The sequence below is a fragment of the Leucoraja erinacea genome, chromosome 14 (genome assembly GCF_028641065.1).
Source record: "Leucoraja erinacea ecotype New England chromosome 14, Leri_hhj_1, whole genome shotgun sequence".
Lineage (NCBI taxonomy): Eukaryota > Metazoa > Chordata > Chondrichthyes > Rajiformes > Rajidae > Leucoraja > Leucoraja erinaceus.
This window is the reverse complement of record NC_073390.1, coordinates 2,538,661-2,564,980: the sequence shown is the minus strand read 5'-3', so window position 1 is coordinate 2,564,980 and position 26,320 is coordinate 2,538,661. Positions and strand designations below refer to the sequence as shown.

General features: G+C 45.2%; 1 protein-coding gene across 2 annotated transcripts in view; it reads right to left on the bottom strand.

Annotated features, from left to right (window-relative positions):
- The window catches only part of LOC129703188 (endothelin-converting enzyme 2-like), a 311,584-nt gene that overhangs the window by 27,873 nt on the left and 257,391 nt on the right, over nt 1–26,320 (bottom strand). For both annotated transcript variants that reach the window (XM_055645376.1, XM_055645375.1), the window contains exons 10-12: nt 19,201–19,315; nt 16,674–16,784; nt 12,455–12,553 (exon numbers count right to left, since the gene is read on the bottom strand). In XM_055645376.1, the coding sequence (XP_055501351.1) occupies nt 12,455–12,553; nt 16,674–16,784; nt 19,201–19,315 (325 nt within the window). The remainder of the gene's footprint in view (nt 1–12,454; nt 12,554–16,673; nt 16,785–19,200; nt 19,316–26,320) is intronic.

The window sequence follows — 26,320 nt, the reverse complement described above, 5'->3', positions numbered from 1 at the left end:
TTTTGCCCTTGGCTGATTAAAAAAGCAGACAGATAAACTTTGAGAGCAATTGTCATCTTCATTTTGTATGTAGTTGAATGAATTAGAGCTTCCGCCATTGCCTACATGGTGTTACCTGCCCACTAATACTTCTACAGGATTATTGGAGCCTATACACCCCTCAGTGCAATGGGGGGGGGGGGGGGGGGGGGGGGGGGGGGGGGGGGGCAGTGATTACATTTTGAAAACGGTGTAGCTACAATATTCTGCCACCCCTTTCTCCTGGCGCTTCTCTTCCAGTGATAATTAAGGGAATACCACTGTGCCACACACACGGTAGCATCATACAGCAGAGAAATAGGCCCTTCGGCCCAACTTGCCCATGCCAATCAAGAGGATCCATCTATACTAGTCCCACCTTCTTGTGTTAGGCCCAAATCCCTCTAAACACTCCCTATCCATATATATTTTAAATGTTACTATAATACCTGCCACAACTACCTCTTCTGGCAGCTCGTTCCATGTACCCACCACCCTCTGTGTGAAAAAGTTGCCCCTCAAGATCCTACTAAAGGTCCTGTCCCACTTACATGATTTTATCGGCGGCTGCCGGCACCCGTGATAGTCGCAGCAGGTCGCCGAAAATGTTCAACATGTTGAAAATCCAGCGGCGACCAGAAAAAGGTACGGCTCTTTGGGTGACTACTCACGACCATATAGACGTCACCCCGTGACATGTTGCATGGCTGGTCGTGGTGATGCTTGTTTGGTCGTGAGTAGTCGCCCAAAGAGCCGTTCCTTTTTCTGGTCGCCGCTGGATTTTGAACATGTTGAAAATTTTCGGCAACCTAGGGCGACTATGACCAGTCGCCGATAAAATTGCGTAAGTGGGACAGGCCCTTAAAGCTTTCCCCTCGCAACTTAAACCTGTGTGCTATGTTTCTTGATTCCCCTACTCTGGGTAAAATACTTTGTGTATCTTCCCTATCTATTACCAATCTTAGCTTTCATAGCAAAAGGATTTGAGTATAGGAGCAGGGAGGTTCTACTGCAGTTGTACAGGGTCTTGGTCGCTCTTCAAGGGAGATGCTAAATGCATTTCGTTGTCTCTGTACTGTACACTGACAATGACAATTAAAATTGAATCTGAATCTGAATCTGAATTGGTGAGACCATACCTGGAGTATTGCGTACAGTTTTGGTCTCCAAATCTGAGGAAGGACATTATTGCCATAGAGGGAGTGCAGAGAAGGTTCACCAGACTGATTCCTGGGATGTCAGGACTGTCTTATGAAGAAAGACTGGATAGACTTGGAATTTAGAATTTAAGAGATTTAGAGGGGATATTATAGAAATTTACAAAATTCTTAAGGGGTTGGACAGGCTAGATGCAGGAAGATTGCTCCCAATGTTGGGGAAGTCCAGGACAAGGGGTCACAGCTTAAGGATAAGGGGGAAATCATTTAAAACCGAGAGGAGAAGAACTTTGTTCACACAAAGAGTGGTGAATCTCTGGAACTCTCTGCCACAGAGGGTAGTCGAGGCCAGTTCATTGGCTATATTTAAGAGGGAGTTAGATGTGGCCCTTGTGGCTAAGGGGATCAGAGGGTATGGAGAGAAGGCAGGTACAAGATACTGAGTTGGATGATCAGCCAAGATCATATTGAATTGCGGTGCAGGCTCGAAGGGCCGAATGGCCTACTCCTGCACCTAATATCTATGTTTCTATACACATCTATAAGAACACTCCTCATTCTCCTATACTCCTAACTTGACCAATCTCGTCCTGCAGCTCAGGCCCTCATGTCCTGGCAACATTCTTGTACATCTTCTCTGCACCTTTCTAGTTTAACAATATATTTTCTATGGCAGAGTGACCAAAACTGAAGACATCACCTCACCAACACCTTGGACAGCAGCAACATCTTCTGTTCTCAATACCTTGACTGATGAAGCCTACATACATACAGTATGTCCGAGTACGATCTACCTACATACAGTTTGGCCGAGTACATTCAGCAGCTCCTCGACTATAATATTGACTTTCCTCAAGACACTTCCATTAACTATCCCAAGTTGCCCAGTCCTCATATTTTTCTCCACAGTAACATCAGAGGACAAATACTAATTTGGAAATTGCCCATCTCCTGTGATTCTACACAGAGCCCTTGGTCTCTGAGGGGATCTATTCTCTCCCTATTTACCCTCTTTCCCTTAATGAACATAACATCTCTTTGAATTACCTTCACCATTATCTGCTAGAGCTATTTCCTGCCCTCTCCTTGCCCTCTTGTTTCCTTCTTAAGTATGCTCCTTAGCTCCCAAAACTCCTCCAGCAATTGATTCACTTGATCTCAGCTGCTGATACATTTCCCATACCTCCAATTTTTCTTACCAGCACCTCAATTCCTTTCATCATCTATGCTTCCTCATGGCTAGTTTTCACGGGGTGACTTGACGCAAGATGTAGCCAGAGTGGAGTGGTCGTGGTCTAGCACGATATCACACGATATAACGGGGGTAGAGTAAAGAGTTCCCACGGTACTCGGCAATTCTGTCATTTTTGCGAGTGACTAGTCCGTCTCCCGATCTTTCTCGTTAATCGTGAATGAACATCGTGGACTGTAGTGTAGTTAATCACGTGGCACAAATGATGTTACTTTGTTGTCACACACTATATTGGTTTTTTTCACCCGAGCTCTTTAATGAGCTGAAGAATAATCTGTGTTTTTTTAGACAAATGTTGTTTGGTGTGATGCACCTTCTCTCAATATGTGCAAGAAGTCGTCTTTTTATTTTGTCAAATATGAATAAACACTGTATCTCACATTGACCGTGATGATTGTGTTATTTTATGATCTACTGAGAGGTGAAACTTTCAGTCTGAAGAAACTTTCAGCCCGAAACGCCACCCGTTCCTTCTCTCCAGAGATGCTGCATGTCCCGCTGAGTTGCTCCAAGCAACTGGTGTCTATCTTCAAAGGACTGACCAGGACTGCCTCTCTCTCTCTCTCTCTCTCTCTCTCCCTCCCTCTCTCTCCCTCCCTCTCTCTCACACAGGCATGAATGGATGAACTCCGCGGGCCAGGCAGCATCTACGGAGGGAAATGGACAGGCGACCCATTCTTCAGGCTGCCTTATGTCTCTCCCCCCCCCCCCCTCACCCCAACTCCCACCCACACACACGAATGCTGGAGAAACTCAGCGGGTGCAGCGGGGCCGAAACGTTGTCTATTTCCTTCGTTCCATAGATGCTGCTGCACCCGCGGAGTTTCTCCAGCATTCGCGTGTGTGGGTGGGAGTTGGGGGGGGGAGGGAGAGAGACATAAGGCAGCCTGAAGAATGGGTCGCCTGTCCATTTCCCTCCGTAAATGCTGCCTGGCCCGCGGAGTTCCTCCATTCATGCCTGTGTGGGAGGGAGGGAGGGAGAGAGAGAGAGGGAGGGAGAGAGAGAGAGAGGCACACACAAGGTGAATGTGAAATCTCACCTGCCTGTTTCAGTGACAGACACCCACCGCCACTAAATGAAGACACCCCCATCTGTCTCCCCCTCCTCTCCCTCGACTCCCCCACCTTTCCCTCCCAACTCCAGTCCCGTCCCGACCCCCTGGGAAACTGAAGGTTTCCCGCTGTAATTAAAGAGTTCCCACGGTAGACTGTAAAACTGAGACCCTGGTTCTGGACTCCCCCAACATCGGGAACATTCTTCCTCCATCTAGCCTGTCCAATCCTGTGGATACGATTAGACAGGTATCTAGTTATTTAATTCAATTAATGATTTCTATCGCCCAGCCTCTCATCTTTCTATCGGGTTCGGCCAGGAAGGAGCTGCAGATGCTGGATTAAAACGAAGATAGACACAACATGTAGCTCAGCGGGACAAGCAGCATATCAGAAGGATCTCGACCCGAAATGTCACCCATTCCTTCTCCCCAAAGATGCTGCCTGCCGTCGAACTCATTCTCTTTAAACCAGCATCTGCTGTTCCTTCCGAAACATACACAAGAAATAAGCAACTTTTCGGGCCGAAACGTTGCCTATTTCCTTCGTTCCATAGATGCTGCTGCACCCGCTGAGTTTCTCCAGCATTTGTGTGTGTGGGTGGGAGTTGGGGGGGGTAGAGAGATAAGGGAGCCTGAGAAAAGGCTCGCCTGTCAATTTCCCTCCGTAGATGCTGCCTGGCCCGCGGAGTTCCTCCAGTTAGAAACTGCTTTCAGACAAAAAGAGACACACTGACATTAATGAAATGCTTGTTAGCTAGTTTTATTAGATTTGTATGTAAATAGCAAACTGGCTGGATTCACTCTATCCAACTTCCGGGTTCACCGTTCGCAGGAGTTCCCACGGTAACCGCAAGAGTTACTACGAATATCGCACGGGACACTTCGTTCATAAAATGTTGCAATGCTTAACCACAAGTGCACAAGACACTCTTGGACAAATTCAAACATGTTTGAATTTTCTCCCGAGTACCCAAGTTACACGATTACCTGCCGTTAGCGCCACGGTGGTCCACGAATGCCATACTGTTACCGCACGAGGTTCCCACGATGTTAAACTCTGGTTACCTCTTGCGTCAAGTCGCCCCGTGAAAAGGGGATTTTAAGCCCATCTGCTTTCCCCTTCACTCTAACAGCAATATACATGCCCTGAACTCTTGTCATCACATCCCTGCACTTACAATAGATAGATAGCCTTTATTGTCATTCAGACCGAAGTCTGAACGAAAATTTCAGCAGTCATACATATAATACAATAAAAACAACAAAAACAACAATAAACACATATGAACATCCACCACAGTGAGTCCACCCAACATCTCCTCACTGTGATGGAGGCAAAGGTCATAGGTCTGCAGTCTCTTCCCTCCTCTTCTCCCTCTGCTCCCCCGGGCGATGTTACAAATCAGTCCAGCGCTCAAACACCGCGGCCCGGGGTGGTCGAAGCTGCCGCCCACCAGTCCTGCAAACGCAGCCGCTGGCCCACGGCCGAACCCCGGACTCAGGCCACCATCGCCAGAACACCGTCCCAGCCACCCTCACGTGATTACCGTACTGTCTTCAGCCTCGGGCTGGGCTGCCCCGACATGGGCGTCGCTTCTTCCCCGGGCCGGGCCGCCCCGACTTGGGCGTCGCTTCTCCCTCTGGCCGGGCCGCTCCGACTTGGGCGCCGCACCTCCCCGAGCTCGGCCGCTCCGACTGCAGCCTCGTTCCACCCTCGGGCTGGCCGCCCTCACGGGAGCGTCACAACCTCTCACGGGAGCACTGTTCCAGCCCTGAGCCAGACCGCCCTCATGGGAGCGAGCTCAGGGCGAGTCCTGACGGGCTCTGCCTCTGGAGCCTCAAGGTCGCCAGCTCCATTAGGCCTCAGCGCAGACGGAGGCAGAGAAGGGGAATACAACAACTGGGACTAGAAAATGGTGCTAAACTGGCGACGCTGTAACTGTAATAGTCTACCACTGCTCTCCATTTGAACTGTATCTGAGATGCTCATCCAATATGTATCCAGGTGCTTATGTATAGTGATACTTGTACTGAATTGTATACAAGAATATATTTCACTGTACCTCCGTACATGCAACCAATAAAGTGCCATATCACCATTACAACATTCCAGATATTGCTTTGTGTAGGAAAGAACTACAGATGCTAGCTTACACGAAAGTTAGACACAAAACGCTGATTATCTCAGTGGGCCTTACAGCATCTCTGGATACAAGGAATATGTGACATTTGGGTAGTTTCTTCTTGAGACTTTTTATTTCTCAGCTCCAGCTATATAGCCCACTGGCCAAACCATTAGTAATGTCACCTTAGACTGCCTCCATGGTCCAAGAGTTTAGAGATGAATTTGCTTCAGATTACATGTTCAAACAGAGCAGTATTCAATAAATAGAAATCTGATGCAGGGGTCCTTGTTTAGAAACATAGAAAATAGTTGCTGGAGGAGGCCATTCAGTCCTTCGAGCCAACACAGCCATTCATTGTGATCATGGCTGATCGTCCCCAATCAATAACCCGTGCCTGCCTTCTCCCCATATCCCTTGATTCCACTAGCCCCTAGAGCTCTATCTATAGAAGTTTCAGCTTCTTCCCTGCTGATATCAGATCTTCCGTAAGCTAGTGTCTGTTCCCAATCTTACAACCTATCTTTTTGTGGCTGTTTGATATTTCTGTGTGAATGTAACGCTCGAATGTTATAATAGAACATTCTTCACTTTGGTAATTATCTCCTTGCATGACGTTGCTCGTGTGTACAGCTTGATTGTAGTCATGTCTAGTATGATTTCCGCTAACTGGGTAGCATACGAATTAAAGTTTGTCAAAAACAAACCAACACATACAGTACATTTATCGTGCTTATTACAAGAATGCCATACCAGATTTCCGCATATTACTGTTACATATGTTGCCACAGAGACAATAAGCAGATCAAAAGGCAGTTCAGATATTGACAGAACACTCAGGTCAAACAAGAGGACAAGGCTACTAAATCAATTTTACTTCGGAGTCACGTGAGTGATTCCGTGAAGAAGCCCGCCAGTCTGCATGCGCGTCATTACGTCTGACGCATTGCGCAACGACTGGCTGGCAGGCGCGTTGCGCCTCCAGCGGTACGTTTAAAAATCCTCAGGTAAGTGTTTAAAACCTTAGTCGGAGGTCGTTTTCTTGGGTCGGTAATTCTTGTTACAGGAGCAAGTTCGAGTCGATGGAGGAAGCGTCTAAGGTGAAGCCCAGGCGAGCCGCCGGGAGAGCAGCTATGGAAGACCGCGGGAGTGAGGGTAGCAGGCGGCCGACTATCTCACCTTCAGAGTCGCTGGCAGCACAGACAGTGGCTTCAGACTTGGTGCCTCTTGAAAGCACCATGGCTGCACCATTGGAGCGGAAAGCCACAAAGAAGTCTGCAAGGCCCGTTGACTCGGATGAGCCGGGCCAGGAGGGTTCCCCTCCCACAAAGGATAGCGTCTTTGGAGGTTTGTCCAGGATGGAGCTCCTGATGGAGAGGATGCTCCACCATGATTGTAATTGTAATTGTAATTGTAAATCTTTATTGTCATTTCCTGAGTATTCGCATACCCAGAGGAAACAAAAAAACGTTGCTCAACCAGTGTCCATTCAGTTTGCATTAAAAAATAAATAGGAATTCAAATTAAGAAATACATGTCATGAACAAATTTAACACTCTACTAAACATTCAACAGCCGTTCTGACCGGCAGCGGCACAACAGTGGCTCTGCTGCAGTGTGGGGGTTTGTGCGCGATACTTTGGCAGGGGGCAAAGTCCATTTAACAGTCTTATAGCCTGTGGGAAGAAGCTGAGGAGCATCCTGCTGGTTTTGCAGCTAATGCTCCTGTACCTCTTCCCAGATGGGAGGATGGAGAAAATGTCATGCGATGGGTGGTAAGGGTCTTTGATGATGGAGATGGCTCTGCTGATACATCTCTTCTTGTATATGTCCAGCAGGAAGGGGAGTGGAGCACCAATAATCCTGCTTGCGGTCTTCACTACCCTGTCCAGTTGGTGCCGTTCGTACGCCTTGCAGCTCCCGAACCAGGAAGTGATGCCGTATGTCAGTGTGCTCTCGACAGTCCCCCTATAAAAAGTCCGTAGGTGTGTGGTGGGGAGGCCTGCTTTACATAGTCTTCGGAGAGGGTGAAGTCGCTGCTGGGCTCTCTTGACCAGAGCTGTGGTGTTGGCCGTGGACGTCAGGTCATCAGACAGATGTAGTCCTAAGAACTTTATGCTGCTGACCCTTTCCACATCAGCTCCGTCGATGTGCAAAGGTGTATGGTGTTGTTTCCCCGCCCTCCTGAAGTCAACCACCATCTCCTTAGTTTTTCCCACGTTAAGAATGAGGTACGAATGAAGAATTAAGATACGCTCCAACAGGAGGAGTGGTATCAGCGCGGGTCTCCTCAGGGGCCCACGCCAGCGGCACCTGTGTCGGGGCTGCTTAATGTCTCCCTCTTGGAGGAAGAGAGCTTTCGGGGTCAGTTTTGTTCTGACTCCGAGTCCGTGGGTATAGCCGCGGAGCATACCCCAAGGCATGAAGGGCGCGAGCCAGACGTACCAGTCATGGCATCAAGATTTGCAATCCCGGCCGAAACAGGGGAACCGCTGGGTGAAGAGTTGGCCGCGAGTATAAATTACCTGGCCTCACACCAGCTCCAAGAGCACACTATGGAGGAAACGTACCAAAAATATGACACTCCTGCTAACTGTGTCTTGCTCAAAGTGCCGACTGTTAACCACGCCATCTGGGGTCACATGGGCGTAGGTATCAGAGCTCAGGAGGTGAGGCTCCAGAAGATACTGAACAGCTCGCCTTGGGAATCACAGCTTTTGCTAGGTTGGTGGATGGAGGGCCCCTGTCTAATGTACAGCAGGATGCCCTGGCAATAACGTGCAATGCACATTTTGAAATAAATTGCCTGAGAAAGAGTGCCATCCGCCCGACTATCAATCCCAAGTTCGCGGCTCTATGAAAATCCAGCAATATTCAACCACCAAATCTGTTGTTTGGTGAAGACCTCTCAAAAAGAGTCAAGGAGCTTGACGACGAGGCAAGAACAGTCGGACTCATCAAAGCCCCGGGGACGAGCAAAACTTCGCTTCGGTGGTAACCCCCTAGGTTCGCTGAAACTGGTTCAGGCCAAGTCGGACATTCACAAATATGCGCAGTTGGCGCACTCCAACAGTGGCACGGGCGAACGTGTCCTTACCCCGCAAAACCCAGGGGCAGAAATATCCACCGGTAACCATGGAGGTAGGTGGGTCTGGTTCTTTTCGGGACATATTATGTGTGGATCGGTTACAAGTTGGGGGGAGATTACATTTGTTTTTGAATGAATGGTATTGGATAACATCAGATTTGTTTATACTGCACAGTATACAAGGGTTCTGAGTTAAATTCCTTCCCAATTGGCGTCCACCCACACAGCATACACCAAGCCAGACATTGGTTTTTTCACAACAAAAGAATTTGGATGTACAAGCTGAAATTGAAAAGTTATACAAAAAAGGGGTAATTGAGAAGTCGTTTCATCAGTCTCACCAATTCCTGTCTAATATTTTTCCGAGGTGAAAGAAGGATGCGGGATGTCGAATCAATCTTGACTTGACTAGCCTTAACCCTTTGTGCAGTATAAACATTTCAAAATGGAAACTTTTGTTACTGCCAAACAACTGATTTCCAGAAGATATTATATGGCATGTATAGATCTTAAAGATGTATATTATTCAGTACCCATTCATAGTGATCATCGGAGATATTTGACGTTTAGCTAGATGAGGCAATTATGGCAGGTTAAAGCATTGCCTAATGGGTTAACGTCGGCCTCTAGATTATTTACAAAACTGCTAAAACTAGTGTTGGGGGCTACTCCGGACTCAGAATCATATTGTAATGGCTTATTTAGAAGATATCTTAATCATTGGGAAGACTCGGGAAGCAGCTGAATTATCTGTTTCAGCTGCTAAACTCATGTTTGAGAGATTGGGGTTTCTCATCCATTCAGTTAAATCCAAATTGATACCAATTAGAGTTATTGATTATTTGGGATTCACCATTAACTGAACTCACATGTCTGTAACTCTGCCCAGGGGCAAGAGATTAGAATTAATTGAAGGCTGTAATGAGCTCGTGGTTGAGCAGCAACCTTCAATTCGACATGTGGCTAGCATAATTGGCAAATTAGTGGCTACTTTTCCAGCTGCACAGTTTGGACCTCTGCATTATCAAAATTTACAACGTGCAAAGGAGCAGGCACTCAAAATACATGCAGGCCACTTTGATAGGCCCACGCGGTTACCAGTTGAAGCCATTGCTGAATTATAGTGGTGGATAGCGAACATTTGGCGTTGCTCCAGTAAAAGTCTGATTGAGAATCCTTCAGTTGTTTTACAGACTGATGTCAGTGCTCTAGGATGGGGTGCTACTGATACCATCTCTAGCTGCGGAGGCAGATGGAATATGCATGAGGCATTTATTCTTCAATCACATGATATTAATTATTTAGAACTGTTGGGAGCATTCTATGGGAGCAATATGGCTTATTGTACTAGTATGCATCACTTGCATGTTCGGCCTCAGATTGACAACACTACAGCAGTGGCATATGTTAATCACATGGGTGGAATCAAGTCGGTATCTTGTGATAAATTGGCTAACCTTATTTGGCACTAGTGTATTACAAGAAACATTTGGGTTTCAGCTATCTACTTACCAGGTAGTTTCAACATGGTGGCGGACACCAGGTCACGAAAATTCAATGACAACACAGACTGGATGTTGAATCATGAAGTATTTAATGATATTGTCAATCGGTATGGTGTACCAGATATCGATTTGTTTGTAACCAGACTGAATCACCAGTTACCGAAGTATGTTTCATGGGAACCAGACCCAGGGGCAGTGGCGGTAGATGCATTCTCGTTACACTGGGGTGGAATGTTTTTATATGCATTTCCCCCATTTTGCCTCATCAGTCGGTGCTTGCTCAAGATCAAGCAGGACTCCGCCTCAGGCATTTTGGTAGTACCCGACTGGCCTACACAGCCATGGTTCTCACTCGTTTTGGGAATAAAAACACAGCCTCTTATGATTGTCACTAAACGCAGTAACCTACTGGTGCACCCTGTGACTGGGGAGAAACATCCATAACATGACCGCATTGATCTATTAATTTGCAGATTCTGAGGAGGCCATACCTGGGGCTCGGACTATCCGATCATACCGTGGATGTGATGGAGGGATAGTACCAAAAAAAGTACATCTCTCATGTCAGGAAATGGGAGTTGTTCTGCTTACGGGGGAACATATCATATCAAACAGCACGCATCTCAGATGTGTTGGAATTTCTTTCAATGCTATATTTTGATGAGGGGTTAAACTATAGTGCCATCAATAGTGCCAGGAGTGCCTTATCATCGTACTTATGGCTGGGGTCAGAACAACACTCTTGGATCTCACCCTTTTATATCCTGGTTCATGAAGGGTATTTTTAACTCTAATCCCCCTAGGCCCAGGTACTCGGAAATCTGGGATGTGAGCATGGTTCTCACGTTGCTTCACCAATGAGCTCCAGCCACATCCCTGTCCTTGCCCAAACTCACTCTCAAGATGGTTATGCTCATGGCGCAGCTTTCAGCGCAATGGGTCCAGGTGTTGCAGAAGCAGCGACTGGACAGGATGGTATCATCTGTAAATAACATAACATTTTATATTTATGATTTAATTAAACAGAGCAAACCAGGGGTGTCAGGGTTCAAGATTATTTTTACGGCATACCCCACGGATTTGCCGTTGTGTGTAGCTACGCACTTACAGCAATATATCAAGGTCACCAAGAGCCTCAGAGGCTCCGAGTTAGCTTTATTCATCAGTCACAAAAAGCCGCATAAGAAAGTGTCGGTACAGACCATTTCAAGATGGTTGAAACAGGTTCTGGTTTGTGCAGGTATAGACACTGACATGTTTAAATCTCACTCCACCAGGGCAGCATCAACGTCAGCAGCGAGGGCACTGGACGTCCCTCTCGACCATATCCTCACGGCCGCAGGGTGGTCAAATGAACTGACTTTACAAAGATTCCATAACAAACCGCTTACCAGACCAGGGGTATTTGCCCATTCAATTTTAGGTTCTGTTTCATAGCTTCCCCCTGGGAGAGAGGGGTCGCTATTGTTTTTTCTTTTGTTAATTAAAGCATCAACATGTTTAAATCTATGCCATGTTTCAATGCATTGTTTATTGTTCTCTCATCCTGGATCAACTGATGCAGTGTGTGACGCCTGGATTCGTATCTACGGCATGAAACCACAGAGCTTTGAAATCTTCACGGAATCACTCACGTGACTCCAAAGTAAAATAGAAAGATTAAACGAGAACTTACCAGTTTAAAGTTTGATCTTTATTTTATGAGGAGTTACGATGAGCGATTATGTCCCCACCGCTCCCAATCCTCATATCATAAAGGTCATCTGGTAGTCCTAGTTCTCTAAGCTTACTATGTTACTTCAATTATTGTTATCTGTGATTTCACACCGCTGCTTTGAAGATTGACGCGCATGCGGACTGGTGGGCTTTTTCACGTAATCGCTCATCGTAACTCCTCATAAAATAAAGATCAAACTTCAAACTGGTAAGTTTTCGTTTAATCTTGCTATTTGTAAGCTAATAATACAAATTTCATCAATTCTGTTCCACAGAAATGTTAAATGAGAAGTTTCGAAGGGAATTTATTTATGTTTGGACATCATCAGCTCCAGTTGCACAAATCCACACAGCCAACATTAGTACAGGAAGAGCAGAAGAAGTAGCTGAAGTGTACAGTTAAATGAAAAAAAAAATCACGTGGATGAAGTTCACAGTGTCATTATTACGAAATAATAACTAAACATTTTCCAACTTTCCATTATAAAGTTTTGGTCCAGATATAAAAAATGTAGCATTTCCTCAAAAGAATGAACAAACCTTTTCCTCAGCTGCTTGGCGGGTCTTATCATCCATCCAGGAAAGCTTTTCCAGGCTGTCTTTAAATGCTGTTCGAATTTCATTTATCATTTCTTCTGCCTAGGAAAGAGATCAATTTTGTTGTATAAGGTACACTGCAACATAATTTAACAGCCAAACTCAGTTAGCACATGTATTCAAAATTAAGATGATTGGGACTGATTGCAGTAAATACAACAGTAATTTGCTTTGCTTTAGGAGATTATTTGTGAAGGATAGCAATGCCTCACGTCATCAGCCTGACGTCAAGGGTGTGAAAATTATTGGAAGCGATTCTTAAGGACAGGATCATCCAGTATTTGGATTAGCCTTAGTTTCAAGCAGGATCTAGATCAATTGGAAAAGTGGGTTAAAGGGATAGCAAATCGAATTTAAGTCCGTCACGTGTGAGGTGCTACATTTTTATACAGGTGCACAACCTTTTATCCGAAAGCCTTGGGACCAGACACTTGTCGGATTTCGGACATTTTCGGATTTCAGAATGGAAGATTTTTAGCGTAGATTAGGTAGGTAGCGCGGGCGGCTTGAAAAGTCTGGAGCAGCTGCCTCCTCCCCGGAGACCGGGAGAATCATTGCATAAATGTTAGTCAGTTAGTTTGGAGGGATTTTATGTGGTGGTGGTGGTGTAGGGGTGAAGGGGGAAACTTTAATTCTTAGTCCCCTACCTACCTGGTCGGCGACTCCCAACCTCGCGGAGCTGGGGGCTCCGTCCGGCCGCGGGCGGCGCCGGTTGTAGCTCCGACCCCGGCAACTCTACCCCTGACTGCGAGGCGCTCCAAATCCAGCGCGGCCCGCGGCCGGACGTCGCAGCGCTGGGATACCAGCGGGGAGCGGGCAATGCCTTACCAGGTCGCCGTGCGGCAAGCTCCGGAGCGCTGTGGCCGCCGACACACAACATTCGCGGAGCGTCGCTGGATTTGGAGCCGCGGAGCTGGGGGCACCGTCCGGCCGCGGGCGGCGCCGGTTGGAGCTCCGACCCCGGCAACTCTACCCCTGACTGCGCGGCTCCAAATCCAGCGACGCTCCGCGAATGTTGGGTCGGCGGCCACAGCGCTCCGGAGCTTGCCGCACGGCGACCCGGTAAGGCATTGACCGCACCCAGCGCTGCGACGCCGCCGACTCCCGACATTCGCGGAGCTGGGGCGTCCGGCCGCGGGCCGCGCTGGATTTGGAGCGCCTCGCAGCCAGGGGTAGAGTTGCCGGGGTCGGAGCTACAACCGGCGCCGCCCGCTGCCCCACCGGCCACAGCGCTGCGGAGCTTACTGCACGGCGACCCGGTAAGGCATTGACCGCTCCCCGCCTCTCCGACCAGGTAGGGGACTAAGAATTAAAGTTTACCCCTTCACCCCCCTTCACATAAAAGCCCTCCAAACTAACTGACTAACATTTAAGCAATGATTTACAGATGTTTAAGCGTCTCCCGGTCTCCAGGGAGGAGGCAGCCGCTACAGTAGTACAGACCTGGGTTGACCGTGGGTCGTTTTGGGTCAGGTTTGGCGCCAAACGCGAGCTTTGGTGCGCAGACGACATCTGGAAAAAATGGCCGGTTTTCGGAGCTTTTCGGTTTCTGGAACACCGGATAAAAGGTTGTGCACCTGTATGTCAAAGCAGGGCAGGAATAGCACAGTAAACTGTAGAGCCCTGGAGAGTGTTGCAGCACACAGAGATCTGGGAGTATGGGTGCATGGTTTCCTGAAAGTATCAAATCAAGTGGACATAGTGGTGACAAAGGTGTTTGGCAAGCTTGCCTTCATTGAGAAGGATAGTGCTCTTTTTCCCAGAGTAGAGTATTCTAAAACTAGAGGGCATAAGCTTAAGATGAGAGGGGAGATATTTAACAGGAACCTCAGGGGCAACGTTTCCACTCAGAAATAGATATCTGGAATGAACTGCCAGAGGACGTTGATGAAGTGGATACAATTCAGACTGATATCTTACATACATTTGGACAGGTATATGGAGAGGATGGGCATAGAGGGCTACGGACCAATGCAGGCAAGGCTTGCATCCACTGAAATTTGGAAGAGTGAAAGGGGATTTGGTTGATACATATAAAATCCCAAGATTCCATAAATCCCAATAACAAAATAGTAAAATCCCGGGGTTAGAAACATAGAAAATAGGTGCAGGAGTAGGCCATTCGGCCCTTCGAGCCTGCACCGCCATTCAATATGATCATGGCTGATCATCCAACTCAGTATCCCGTACCTGCCTTCTCCATATACCCCCTGATCCCCTTAGCCACAAGGGCCACATCTAACTCCCTCTTAAATATAGCCAATGAACTGGCCTCAACTACCCTCTGTGGCAGAGAGTTCCAGAGATTCACCACTCTCTGTGTGAAAAAAGTTCTTCTCATCTCGGTTTTAAAGGATTTCCCCCCCTTATCCTTAAGCTGTGACCCCTTGTCCTGGTTCACATACACCTCCTCCAACCTCACTTACTGCATCCAGTGTTCCAGATGTGGCCTCCTGTTCATCAAAGAGACCAATCATAGTGACTGTTTCGCTGAACAGTTACACTCAGTCTGTCAAAGTCTCTCCCATTCCCATAGTGAACTTTCTATCTTGGGCCTCCTCCATGTCAGAGTGAGGGCACGTGCTAACTAGAGGAACAGCATTTAAAATTCTGCTTGGGTAGCCCAATCAACCCAGTGTTATGAACATTGAATTTTCCAATTTTTGGTAACAACCTCTCCCTACCTCTCCCCTGTGCCCCACCTGGATTTGCATGTCCCTCCCTCCCCTTCCACCTACATTCCTTCCCCTAGTTTCACAATTTGCAACTTTTCAAACCTTTTGTCTCACACCTTCTGTCTTTTCATCTTTGGCGTTTGTTCAACCATTTGCCTATGAAAGGTAAACCTTCACCTGTGTCCGCCTAGTACTTGCCAGGTTTTGCCCTGCACCTCCTCTCTTCAAGGTTTTCTTCCCACCACAATCAGTCTGAAGAAGAGTTCCGACTCAAAATGTCACCTATCCATGTCCTCCAGAGATGCTGCCTGACCCGCTGCATTACTCCAGCACTTTGTGGGGTTTTTTCGTAAACTAGCATCTGCTCTTCCTCATTTCTAAAATCCCAAGGAAACTTCATAGCATGAAAGTGAAGAGGAGAATCAGAGCTGGTGGTCAATGTTTAAAAATAGGAGATTTTTAACACAGGGATAAGACAAAACATTTTTTTCAGAGTCATGAGACTTTGGAACTCTTCCTCAAGCGGTCTTCTTCTTCTTCTTGCGAATGAAACATAAACCAAAGGAATAGTTAGATCTCAGGCTGGGTGTCAAGCAACCAGGTTGATGGCTCTGCCGACATCTCTTTGGGAGAGATGTTGGCAACCTTCTCGTGGCCTCTCCTGTTAATCCAGTTAGTCTTCTCTCGTGGAATACTTTGTGGAGACAGATGCCGATAACACAAAACCAAACCAAGGATAGAACAAAGACTGAATGTCGCAGCCCTGAGCCAAGCTTTGCGCTCTTTTCAGAGTGGGCGGCATTTGCCGTCAAAGGCAAGGATGCTGGGATACTACAGTTGAATGTTGAAGGTCTCACATCAAAGGGTTTGAAGCAGTCTTTGAATATTTTTGTAAGTGGATTCTTAATAAGCAAATGGGCAAAAGATTATTAAGAGTCAATGGAAATGTGGATCTAAGGATACAATCAAATCTGCATGATCTTACTGATTGAAAGAAGAGGCTCGAGAGGTGGGTGGACTACTCTTGCTCTTAATTTGTTTGGTTGTATGACCTTATTTGCATTCAATTTCCAGTTACTGCACAAATTTAAATCCAATACAATTATAATTAAAATTGTGTGGTATGACTACGTCAATCCTTGTAACCCTTTAATCCAAGATGAATGTAAGACAACAGATATTAATGTGTTCACCTGTCTTGTATTGCCTTGATAATGTCATGATGGAATTGTACACACTGAGATCTAACATGTAGGTCAGAACTATCTCATTCCCTGCAGCAATTGAAAGAACTCAAATAAACATGTAACAGGATTCACAAACTAGCATCACTTATCAATTGTGTTTGTTATTCAGAGAAATTATCTGACACAATTTGATTATTTCATACACTGCAGCTTGTGCTGCCACCTTTAGTGAGCTATCAACATGGAATATTTCAATGGTATATTTCTTTGCCCAATATAAATAAATAAATTGAAACTTACTATTACTTTACTATCTTTGTCAAATGTAAACTTTACAAACAAAGCTCCCAAGGCAAATCCTAGAGTGTCGTCTGTGTTTCCAATGCAGGTCTGCCATCGAGGAGTGCAGGACTGAAAGAGAACAGGTTTTGTCAATGCAATGCATTACATTTAAGATATGCAACCTGAAATGTATTTGAAACATTATTGTTAGCGATAGTCAGTTGTAATCATTGAGTCATCGTCAAATAGTCACAAAGGCCCTGTCGCCTCTGAGTCCAAGCAAACCATCAAGCCCCTAGTTATACCTTATCCTACGCCAATCCCATTTTTTTATTTCAAAATGTTCATCAATCTCCTCAGATTCGATCTCAGTCGAACAACCAGGGGCAGTTTAGTGGTTAATTAACTTATCAGTCCCCGTGTCTTTGGAATAAGAGCGCCTCGTGTCACAGAGAGAACTCCACACCGCCAGCATTGGAGGTCAGTTCTGAACCCAGGTGCTAAAGCTGTGGCAGCACCTCTCCTAACTAAGCCACTGTGCAGTTCCCCTTACAAAGTCTTTGGAGGCGTGCCACATTTGACAGTTCTAAGACGGATGTGCACTGAGGTACTCGGAAGGTCCTGTTCATTAATTTTAGAAAATAAGCATTATTCAAAAAAAAAATATCTGATGAATTTATTAAAAAAAAAAAAAAAAATGATTTTTTACTTTTCATGGTGCCTTTTAAAGACATTGTAAGCCGGATTTTGAGGTACTCGTGATTAATTTAGAAAATAAGCATTAAAAAAAAAATGCTGAGAGATAATAAAAAAAAATATCTTGGATTCATTTTATCTGACAAATATAAGGTGGCACTTTATCACAAATATAAATGGCACTTTAAACGAATAATTTTATTGATATAGCAGCTAAAAGGTATGGCATGGAAAATGCAAGAAGCCGTTTGTTTAAATCTGAAATATGAATGTCTTTGGATCGAGACCCTTCTTTGTCTCGTCTCAAAACGTCACCCATTACTTCGCTCCAGAGATGCTGCCCAAAGATCCTCTAGCGAGCAAGATAGATCACTCGACGAAAAAGACGTAGTACTGCCATGGGCAGATTCACGGGTAGTTTTCGGCCCCATTTCCGTAAACGGCTTCCGTCTCCGCACCAAAGATCCCGTAGGATACTAGTGCGGAGACGGAAGCCGGTTACGGAACCAACGTAAAAATAAAAGTTATTTGGGAAAACTCTCCTCATTTTCAGAATTATAATTTATTAACACAAACTGTTCCCCCGCAACGCTGATTACACTGCGAGTCGGGTCGGGTTACGGAAATGGATGAAAAAAAGGCCCACGTTCTGCTCCGTTACGTACTACACGTCAGCCCATTTCATTTAGAAGGAATGTTTTACATTTGAGATTAAAAAAGCACAATAATAACATTGTGCACTTTGTATTTTATTTCCCCAAACAGCACTTATATGGGAAATAGTTAAATTTCTGATAGATTATTTTTGAGAAGTTTTAAGTGTCAATAGTTATTCTAATTAACAATCCAATACTTCTAGATACAAAAATAAACTAACGTGAAATGTAATAATTGCCTCGTCCACTCATTTCCTGAAGTAGTTTCTGGGTGGTCCAATACTTCCATATTCTCTGGAGCCAACAATGAAACACAAGTTATGATGCTTTGAGTTGCATCACATTGACTTCTTTTATCAACAAACAATTCCATGGGAATTTTCTTGGAAGTTTCGCTGCAGTGATTTTCCCAGAATATTTTTGTGTCTTTTAATATCTTGTTTACTAACATTCACTATAATTAGTTAAACACTACATGCAAATAAGTAAAAATGAATCACAATTTATTTGAAAGTAAAAGCAATTTTGTATTATTTATAGCTGGTGAATAATCTGTATTGTGGTACATTAATGACAGTCACCAAAAGGCATTGAAAGTTGCCAGCAGCTCTCAAACTGGTCAGGCTACACAGCTATTGGAGAACATCCACTATGGGAAGTCTAATGGGAGGCCGGTCTGTCTGGCAGGCACCACAAACCGGATTGCCATTACAGTATAGAGTTCAAATGGGATAATCCTGTTGAAAGCTCCAACATTAAACATGAACCATAAAGCTGCTCTTTGATTTCTAATATTATAATTGCTTGCTAATTTCTTTAGATTGTTAATTTAACTACTTTCAGATAAGACCACTGTTTGGCATAATTTCAACTCCATTACAAAGACCTCAAGAAATTTACATTCTAAGTAAAATCGCGAATAAATTCCATGGCAATCATTCCTTAAACGAATACATTGGCTTTCAAAAGGCTGATTGTATTTGTTGCATTTTAGAAGGGAATTGAATCTACAATGCCACAATGTTATATCTTTTATTCAGGACAAATTACAGATTTAAATACAATGAACTGGGCTTTAAAAATTAAGACCATTGCAAATATAGGGATAAACTTTCATCCCCATATTTAAATTGTTTAAACTCTAATCCTTATTGCTGGAAAAGTAAGATATCAATCTTGCTTTCAATTCTTACCTTCTTTGTTCCAAGCAGAGTCTCCATAAATTTTTTATTTGCATTTTCAAACCGCTGGTCCAAGGTGGATGCTGTTTTGTGCACTAAATTCCACATCATGTAATTGTTCAAAATGCTAATTGAGTTAAAATAATCAAGATTGAATGATTTCGGCTTTAGATACGGTATTTGAAATCACAACCTACATCACAATGAAATGAACAAAATCTTAATTCAGGAAACTACATGGATCATTTTAATTTATTTTATATCATCAATGCAAAGACTATATTCGAATGACTCCTTCACTGTTTGCCACAATATTCAAATCTTTCCAATCTTTTAAATTACACTGCATTACTATCCTATGTATTGAGTGATCAGTTTACTGTAAAACCCAACAAAAGAAACTTTAAATGAAAATTAACACTAAGAAAATCATAATTTTGTGAATATAATTACATCAAGCTGTTGCTTGCCTAGTCTTTGTGTGGCTCCTCCAAATTAGACACTAACGCCTACATATATAAGTGAGTAGAACATTGCAATGTTGTCTGTGCTGTGAGTACTTTGTTCTGCCTGAATTTGGTGCCAATGCCAATTCCATGTCATCAATCCCATTCCATCCGTTTTCTGTTCCAAAATAGAGGTTGCAATATGATGAATAGTTTGCTATGCTTATCCAAATGCTAGGCCTTTATAGGTAAGAGTCAACTGCATCTGTTACAGATATGGAACAACATATAGACTTGGCTGAGTGAGGATGTCAGATTTCCTACTCTAAAGTGTATTAGTAAAGCAGAAGAGATTTAGCTAACAGAAGAATAGTGTAGCACATACATGGGGTGACTGGATGCTTTGGCTATATCATTATCTGATGTAAAATATACTTATCATGCAAGACCAGGTCAAAATATTAAACCCACATGGCTCCCAATACATCATAAAAATGGTACCACCCAGTAATCGAAGATTGCAGTGTTTCTGAACTCAGTAGCATCATCCAGTACTCAACTCAGCTCTATTATGATATTTCTCTGGTGTAAACTGAGCAGTATCAGTATTGATTTTAAAAGGGGAAAAGGGGTCCAATGGGGAACTAAACTCAATAGTAAAGACCCGGCAATTTATGACATTCTGCAAAAGTCATGCACAAATAGACCATTGGGATTTTTTGTACCAATGCTATGGTGCACATTTTTTAATCACCTTAGCCCAATAACACTTGCAAGGTTTGAAGATAAACAAGATAATACTGCGACTAGGCAACACAACCAAACAAATACAGGAAGTGTTTGGGATACTTTGGATAATGGACACCACTCACAATTAATTTTTAAATGCAAAGAAGATCACTTGAAAATGATAAACAAACTAATGGCAAGTGTTTGGAATAGTAGGAAAATGGCTAAAATAAAAAAAAACATTATTGACCACCATTAACATCAATAGCTAATTTAAGAGACAATGCAATCACTAGAATGAGGTTTCTCAAATATATTTAAAGCAGGCTTCTAAAATGCCATTTGGATGCTGACGCAAATGTAACTGGGCAGGTTTGCAGCCCTCTCAATTGATACACTTATGGAATAAAACCTAATCTCATGAAGATCTGATGTTGAAACATGAATCAGCATATAGAGGGAGGCATCTTTCTCACATTGATCTTTCTTTCCCTGGGCCTCCTCCACTGTCAGAGTGAGGCCCAGCGCAAATTGGAGGAAGAGTACCTCATGTTTCATTTGAGCAGCTTACAACTCAGCGGGATGAACATTGACTTCTCTAACTTCAAGTAGTCCTTGCATCCCCTCTCTCTCTGCAAGTACCTCTCTCCTCAGCAAGCTGCCTCATGTGCTGTCTCTGCCATTGCCCACAATAGGAACATCCTTAAAGAGAATGTAACTTTGCTCACAAAGTGCTTTATCATTCAACATAAGCCTCTGGTGACATGCAAATGTTCCATACTGAAAGAAGGTGAGGTCCCTGATTGCAGAAGCCAGCCAATCATTTTGGAGATGCTCTAAATAACATGATAACATGCAGGGTTAAGAAAAGCACCGAAGATAGACACAAAATGCTAGAGTAACTCAGCGGGTCAGGCAGCGTCTATGGATAGAAGGAATGGGTGATGTTTCGGGTCGAGACCCTTCTTCAGACTGAGAGTCAAGGGAGTCACAGAGATATGGAAGGGTAAGGTGTGAAAACGAGAGATCAAAGAGGACGAAGTTCATGGAAAATGTAGAGTAAATCATTGTTTGCTAGGGGAACAAGGCACATAAAGATAAAATTTAAACAAGAGGACAGTCAAATTGCTCAGAGAACTAGGATGGGGGAGGGTTGGCAACAGAGGAAAAGCAAGGATTACTTGAAGTTAGAGAAGTCAATATTCAGGATTGTAAGCTGCCCAAGCGAAATACGAGGTGCTGTTCCTCCAATTTGCGTTGGGCCCTACTCAGACAGTGGAGGAGGCCCAGGACAGAAAGGTCTGTATGGGAATGGGAGGGGGAGTTGAAGTGTTTAGCAACCGGGAGATCATGTATGTCTAGTTGGACTGAGCTGAGATGTTCAGCAAAACGATCGGCAAGCCTGCGCTTGGTCTCACCGATATATAGGAGAGATCATGTATGTCTAGGAGGATTAAACACCGTGGTGATTTCAGAACGGGAGTTGAGTTTTCCTTACCCATTTATCCCCTCCCCTGTATTCATCCAGAGTCTGAGTATATGACCTATAAAAACTTCAGAATATTTCTCTCTTGATAATTTTATTCAGCATGCTACTGCATTTAAAATCAATTACACGTATAATTTCATACAACTGCATAAACCTACAACAGTTAAACAGATATTTTAGTCCTACCAGCTTGCCATCCTTCATGGCCCAATATTATCAGCATATCAGTGCTTCACTCGCCCTCAAATGCTTCTTCAGCCTTTCCCAAAAAGCATTTATAATGTTTACTTCATCCAATCCCTGCAATAACAGTTCCACATTCTCACAACCTTCTGCTAGTTTCTTCGACATTTGTCATTTGATATCTTGGTGACCAATATATATATTCATAAGAAACGCAGGAGCAGGAAAATGTTTCCCAATGTTGGGTGAGTCCAGTACCAGGGGCCACAGTCATAAAATAAAGGGAAGGTCATTTAAGACTGTGAGAAAATCCTTTTTCACCCAGAGAGTTGTGAATTTATGGAATTCCCTGCCACAGAGGGCAGTGGAGGCCAAATCACTGGATGGATTTGAGAGAGAATTAGATAGAGCTCTAGGGGCTAGTGGAGTCAAGGGATATGGGGAGAAGGCAGGCACGGGTTATTGATAGAGAACGATCAGCCATGATCACAATGAATGGCGGTGCTGGCTCAAAGGGCCAAATGGCCTCCTCCTGCACCTATTTTTTTAATGTTTCTATGTAAATGCAGGAGCAGGACAACACTATTGGGCTTTGGAGCCGACTCTGCTATTCACTATGATCATGACTGATCATTTATCTGAACATCACATTCCAGCTTTCTCCTCATACCACGTGATGTCTTTTGCATCTGGAAATATATCAATTGCATTCTAAAATATATTTAGCAAATCCACATCTCTGTGGTAAGAATTCCATATTCACGAATGAACTAAGACATTTCTCCTCACCTCAGTCCTAAATCTCTTTGCCCTGTAACCTCAGACTGTGGCACTCATGAGCTAAAATAATGCCCCTCTAACTAGAAGCCAGAAAAAATATTCAGAGAATACTCTCACAATCATAATAATACTTTATTAGCCAAGATACGAAGAATTTCATTAGCCAAGTCAGTCATACAAATAAAAAGCAACGGAACACACAAAATACATTTTAACATAAACATCCACCACAGTGACTCCTCCACATTCTTCACCGTGATGGAAGGCGAAAAAAAAGTTCAGCTCTCTTAGCTTCTTTGTTCTCCCGCAGTCGGGGGCCTCAGGTACCCGGACGTGTTTGTGCGACGGACGAGAAGCCGAAGCAAAGAAGTCGAAGCCAAAGAACCGAATGGAAACGAGGCCGAAACGCCAATATACGGAAAGAGTACGAAGACGAAACGCCTACTAACCGAAAGGATGGGATGCTTAAATGCAAACTAACCAAAAGGGCGGGATACCTAAAAGCCAACGAACTGAAAAGCTGTGTTGACTAAAAGCAAACTTACCGAATGGCCGCTCTATCGAAACGCCACCTACCCGAAAGGCTGCGTCGCCTACAGGCCAAAGGATCGACTGCCGCTCAACAGAAAAGTCCAATAACGGACAGGACGTTGCCAGGGTGCAGGACTTGTCAGCGATTAGTCCAGACCCCCGTGTCCATCACATCACTGTGAAGGCATGAACATTGTCCTACACCTCCGCTCCACCCGACCCACAGCCTGTGCAGGGTGGCCGTGGGAGAGTGGGGGCTGTCCCGAGGGATGCGCACCTTCGGCAACTTTCAACTTGGTGCTTGGTTCAGATTGCCCAGTCACCTATGGCTTGTGTGGGAAAAGGACCCCCATGCTCCCGTCTACCCCTTCTCTCTCCCCTCTTCTCTCTCTCCCTTCTCTCTCTCTCCCTTCTCTCTCTCTCCCTTCTCTCTCTCTCCCTTCTCTCTCTCCCAGCTTCGGCGACGGCGCAGCACTGAAACACCGTCACAGAGCGGGTGATGCCTTACCGGGTCGCCGTGCAGTAAGCTCCGGAGTGCTGTGCCCGCCGACTCCTACAACGAGGAGCTGCGGTCGGTGGAGCATCCAGCCACAGATGGCGCTGGATTTAAAACACTGCCGAGTCTGGGATCTCTCGCGCGGCCTGTGGACATCGGGAGCCGCGGTCTCCGGGTAGGGAGCGGCCGTTCCAGACTCTCCAAGCCGCTGAGGGGGGTTTTCCCGACGCCGGAGCTCCATCATCCGGCAAGAGGGCCTGAAAACATCGGGCTGCCGTTGCGGCGACTGGCTGCAGAGGCCACAGAGGAAGAGGTCTGAACTTTCTAGTACCTTCCCTCACAGTGGAAAATTTTGATTCTGCTGTGGGGGGGGATGTTCATGTTAAATTCTATAATGTGTTGTGTCATTTTTCTGTTTTTTAAATTTTTCGTTGATGTGGGACTTTTCTGTTGAGCAGCTGTTGGTCCTTTGGCCTGTAGGCAACGCCGCCTTTCAGGTAGGTGGCGTTTCGGCAGAGCGGCCATTCGGTAAGTTTGCTTTTAGGCGATGCAGCTTTTCGGTTCGTTGGCTTTTAGGCGTCCCATCCATTCGGTTAGTCTGCGCTTCGTCTTCGTACTCTTTCAGTTTATTGGCGTTTCGGCCTCGTTTCCATTCAGTTCTTTGGCTTTGACTTCTTTGCTTTGGCTTCTCGTCCGTCGGCGCCACGTCCGCACATGGGGGCCTCGAGCCCTGCTTTGACGGGACGATCTTGACTCCCATAGCCAGCGGTGTTTGGGCCTTCCGCATCGGGGCGATCAGCTCCTGCATCAGGGGGATGTCAGTCCCCCCGTGACGGCGATCGAACCCCACGTCGGGGCTGGTCGAGCCTCTGCATCGTTGGAGCTCCAGATAAGTCTCTCCCGAGACTGCGAGCTAGCAATGGTAAAGTCCGCAGGCCGCGGTTGGAGCGATCCCGTGCAAGGGATCGGCTCTGATGTTAAGTCCATGCCCCGCGGTGGGGCTCAAAGTCAGTCCGAGGAGGTCTCCAGCTCCATCGATGTTAAGCCGCAGAGCGACCAGAGATACGATCCGGAAAACAATCGCATCTCTGGCAAGGTAACTGAAAAAAAATTCCTCCAACTCCTTCCCCCTCCCCCCACATAAAACAAACCGGAGAACATTTACACAGACGTTTAAAACGCACTACAAATTACGAAAAAAATACAAAAAAACAGGCGGACTATTGGCGGGGCTGCCAATCATGCAGTGCCCCTGGTGGCAATCCTAAGTTTCAAATAGATTCCCTATCATTTTTTGTTCAGTGAATAGAAATGCAGTGAACCTAACCTTTTCTCATATGTACAGTAATTCCTGCCATCCCAGGAACCAGTCTGGTGAACCATGAATGCATGCCCTATGATAACTGTTTCCTTTCTCAGGAAATGTTCCAAAACTGCCCAGAATATTCCAAGTGTGGCCTCCCAAGGTCCTGTGTTATTGTAGCAAAACACTCTGAGATGTCCTTCATGAAATGTTGCCGACTGGCCCGCTGCAGACTGCAGGAGTACGTGCTGAGGGGCGCACTGAAGCTCGGTGCAGCCAATGCCAAGGCTCCGTGGGGGAGGAATAACAGCCTAGAGTTCTGTCGCTGCTGAACAATGGGGGGCTGGGTGTAATAGAGATGTCCCTCATATGAGGGAAGGGATATTACCCCAGGGGGCCACATGAGTGCCAACAGTGCCAGACATAAGGATATTTCTGTGAACACTACCAATACGACAGTAATGAATATATATTTAGCCACCGAAAATATCGGAAACATTTTTTGCAGTTCTTGTCATATATATTTTTTATTCTGAATGAGGTTTATTTTGATTTTCAAGTTTTTTTAAAGTCGTTGCTCTAGTTCCACTTATGATTTTGTAATTCAATTATTGATGTACTAGGACATTCAAGTCATCTTACACATGGATATTTCCCAATCCATTCATCATCGTTGAAAACATTAGCGACGCAGTGGTGCTGGTTTCCAATGGGAACGGTGATGGACGCACCACACATCTCTGTCCTCCAGTTCCTGCGGACTTCCGCCGCTGGAAGTACAGGATTTTGGTGTGTGTGTACAGGATTTTGGTCTCCTAATCTGAGGAAAGACTTTCGTGCCATAGAGGGAGTACAGAGAAGGTTCACCAGACTGATTCCTGGGATGTCAGGACTTTCATATGAAGAAAGACTGGATAGACGCGGCTTGTACTCGCTAGAATTTAGAAGACTGAGGGGGGATCTTATAGAAACTTACAAAATTCTTAAGGGGTTGGACAGGCTAGATGCAGGAAGATTGTTCCCGATGTTGGGGAAGTCCAGAAGAAGGGGTCACAGTTTAAGGATAAGGGGGAAATCTTTTAGGACCAAGATGAAGAAAGCTTTTTTCACACAGAGTGGTGAATCTCTGGAATTCTCTGCCGCAGAAGGTAGTTGAGGCCAGTTCATTGGCTATA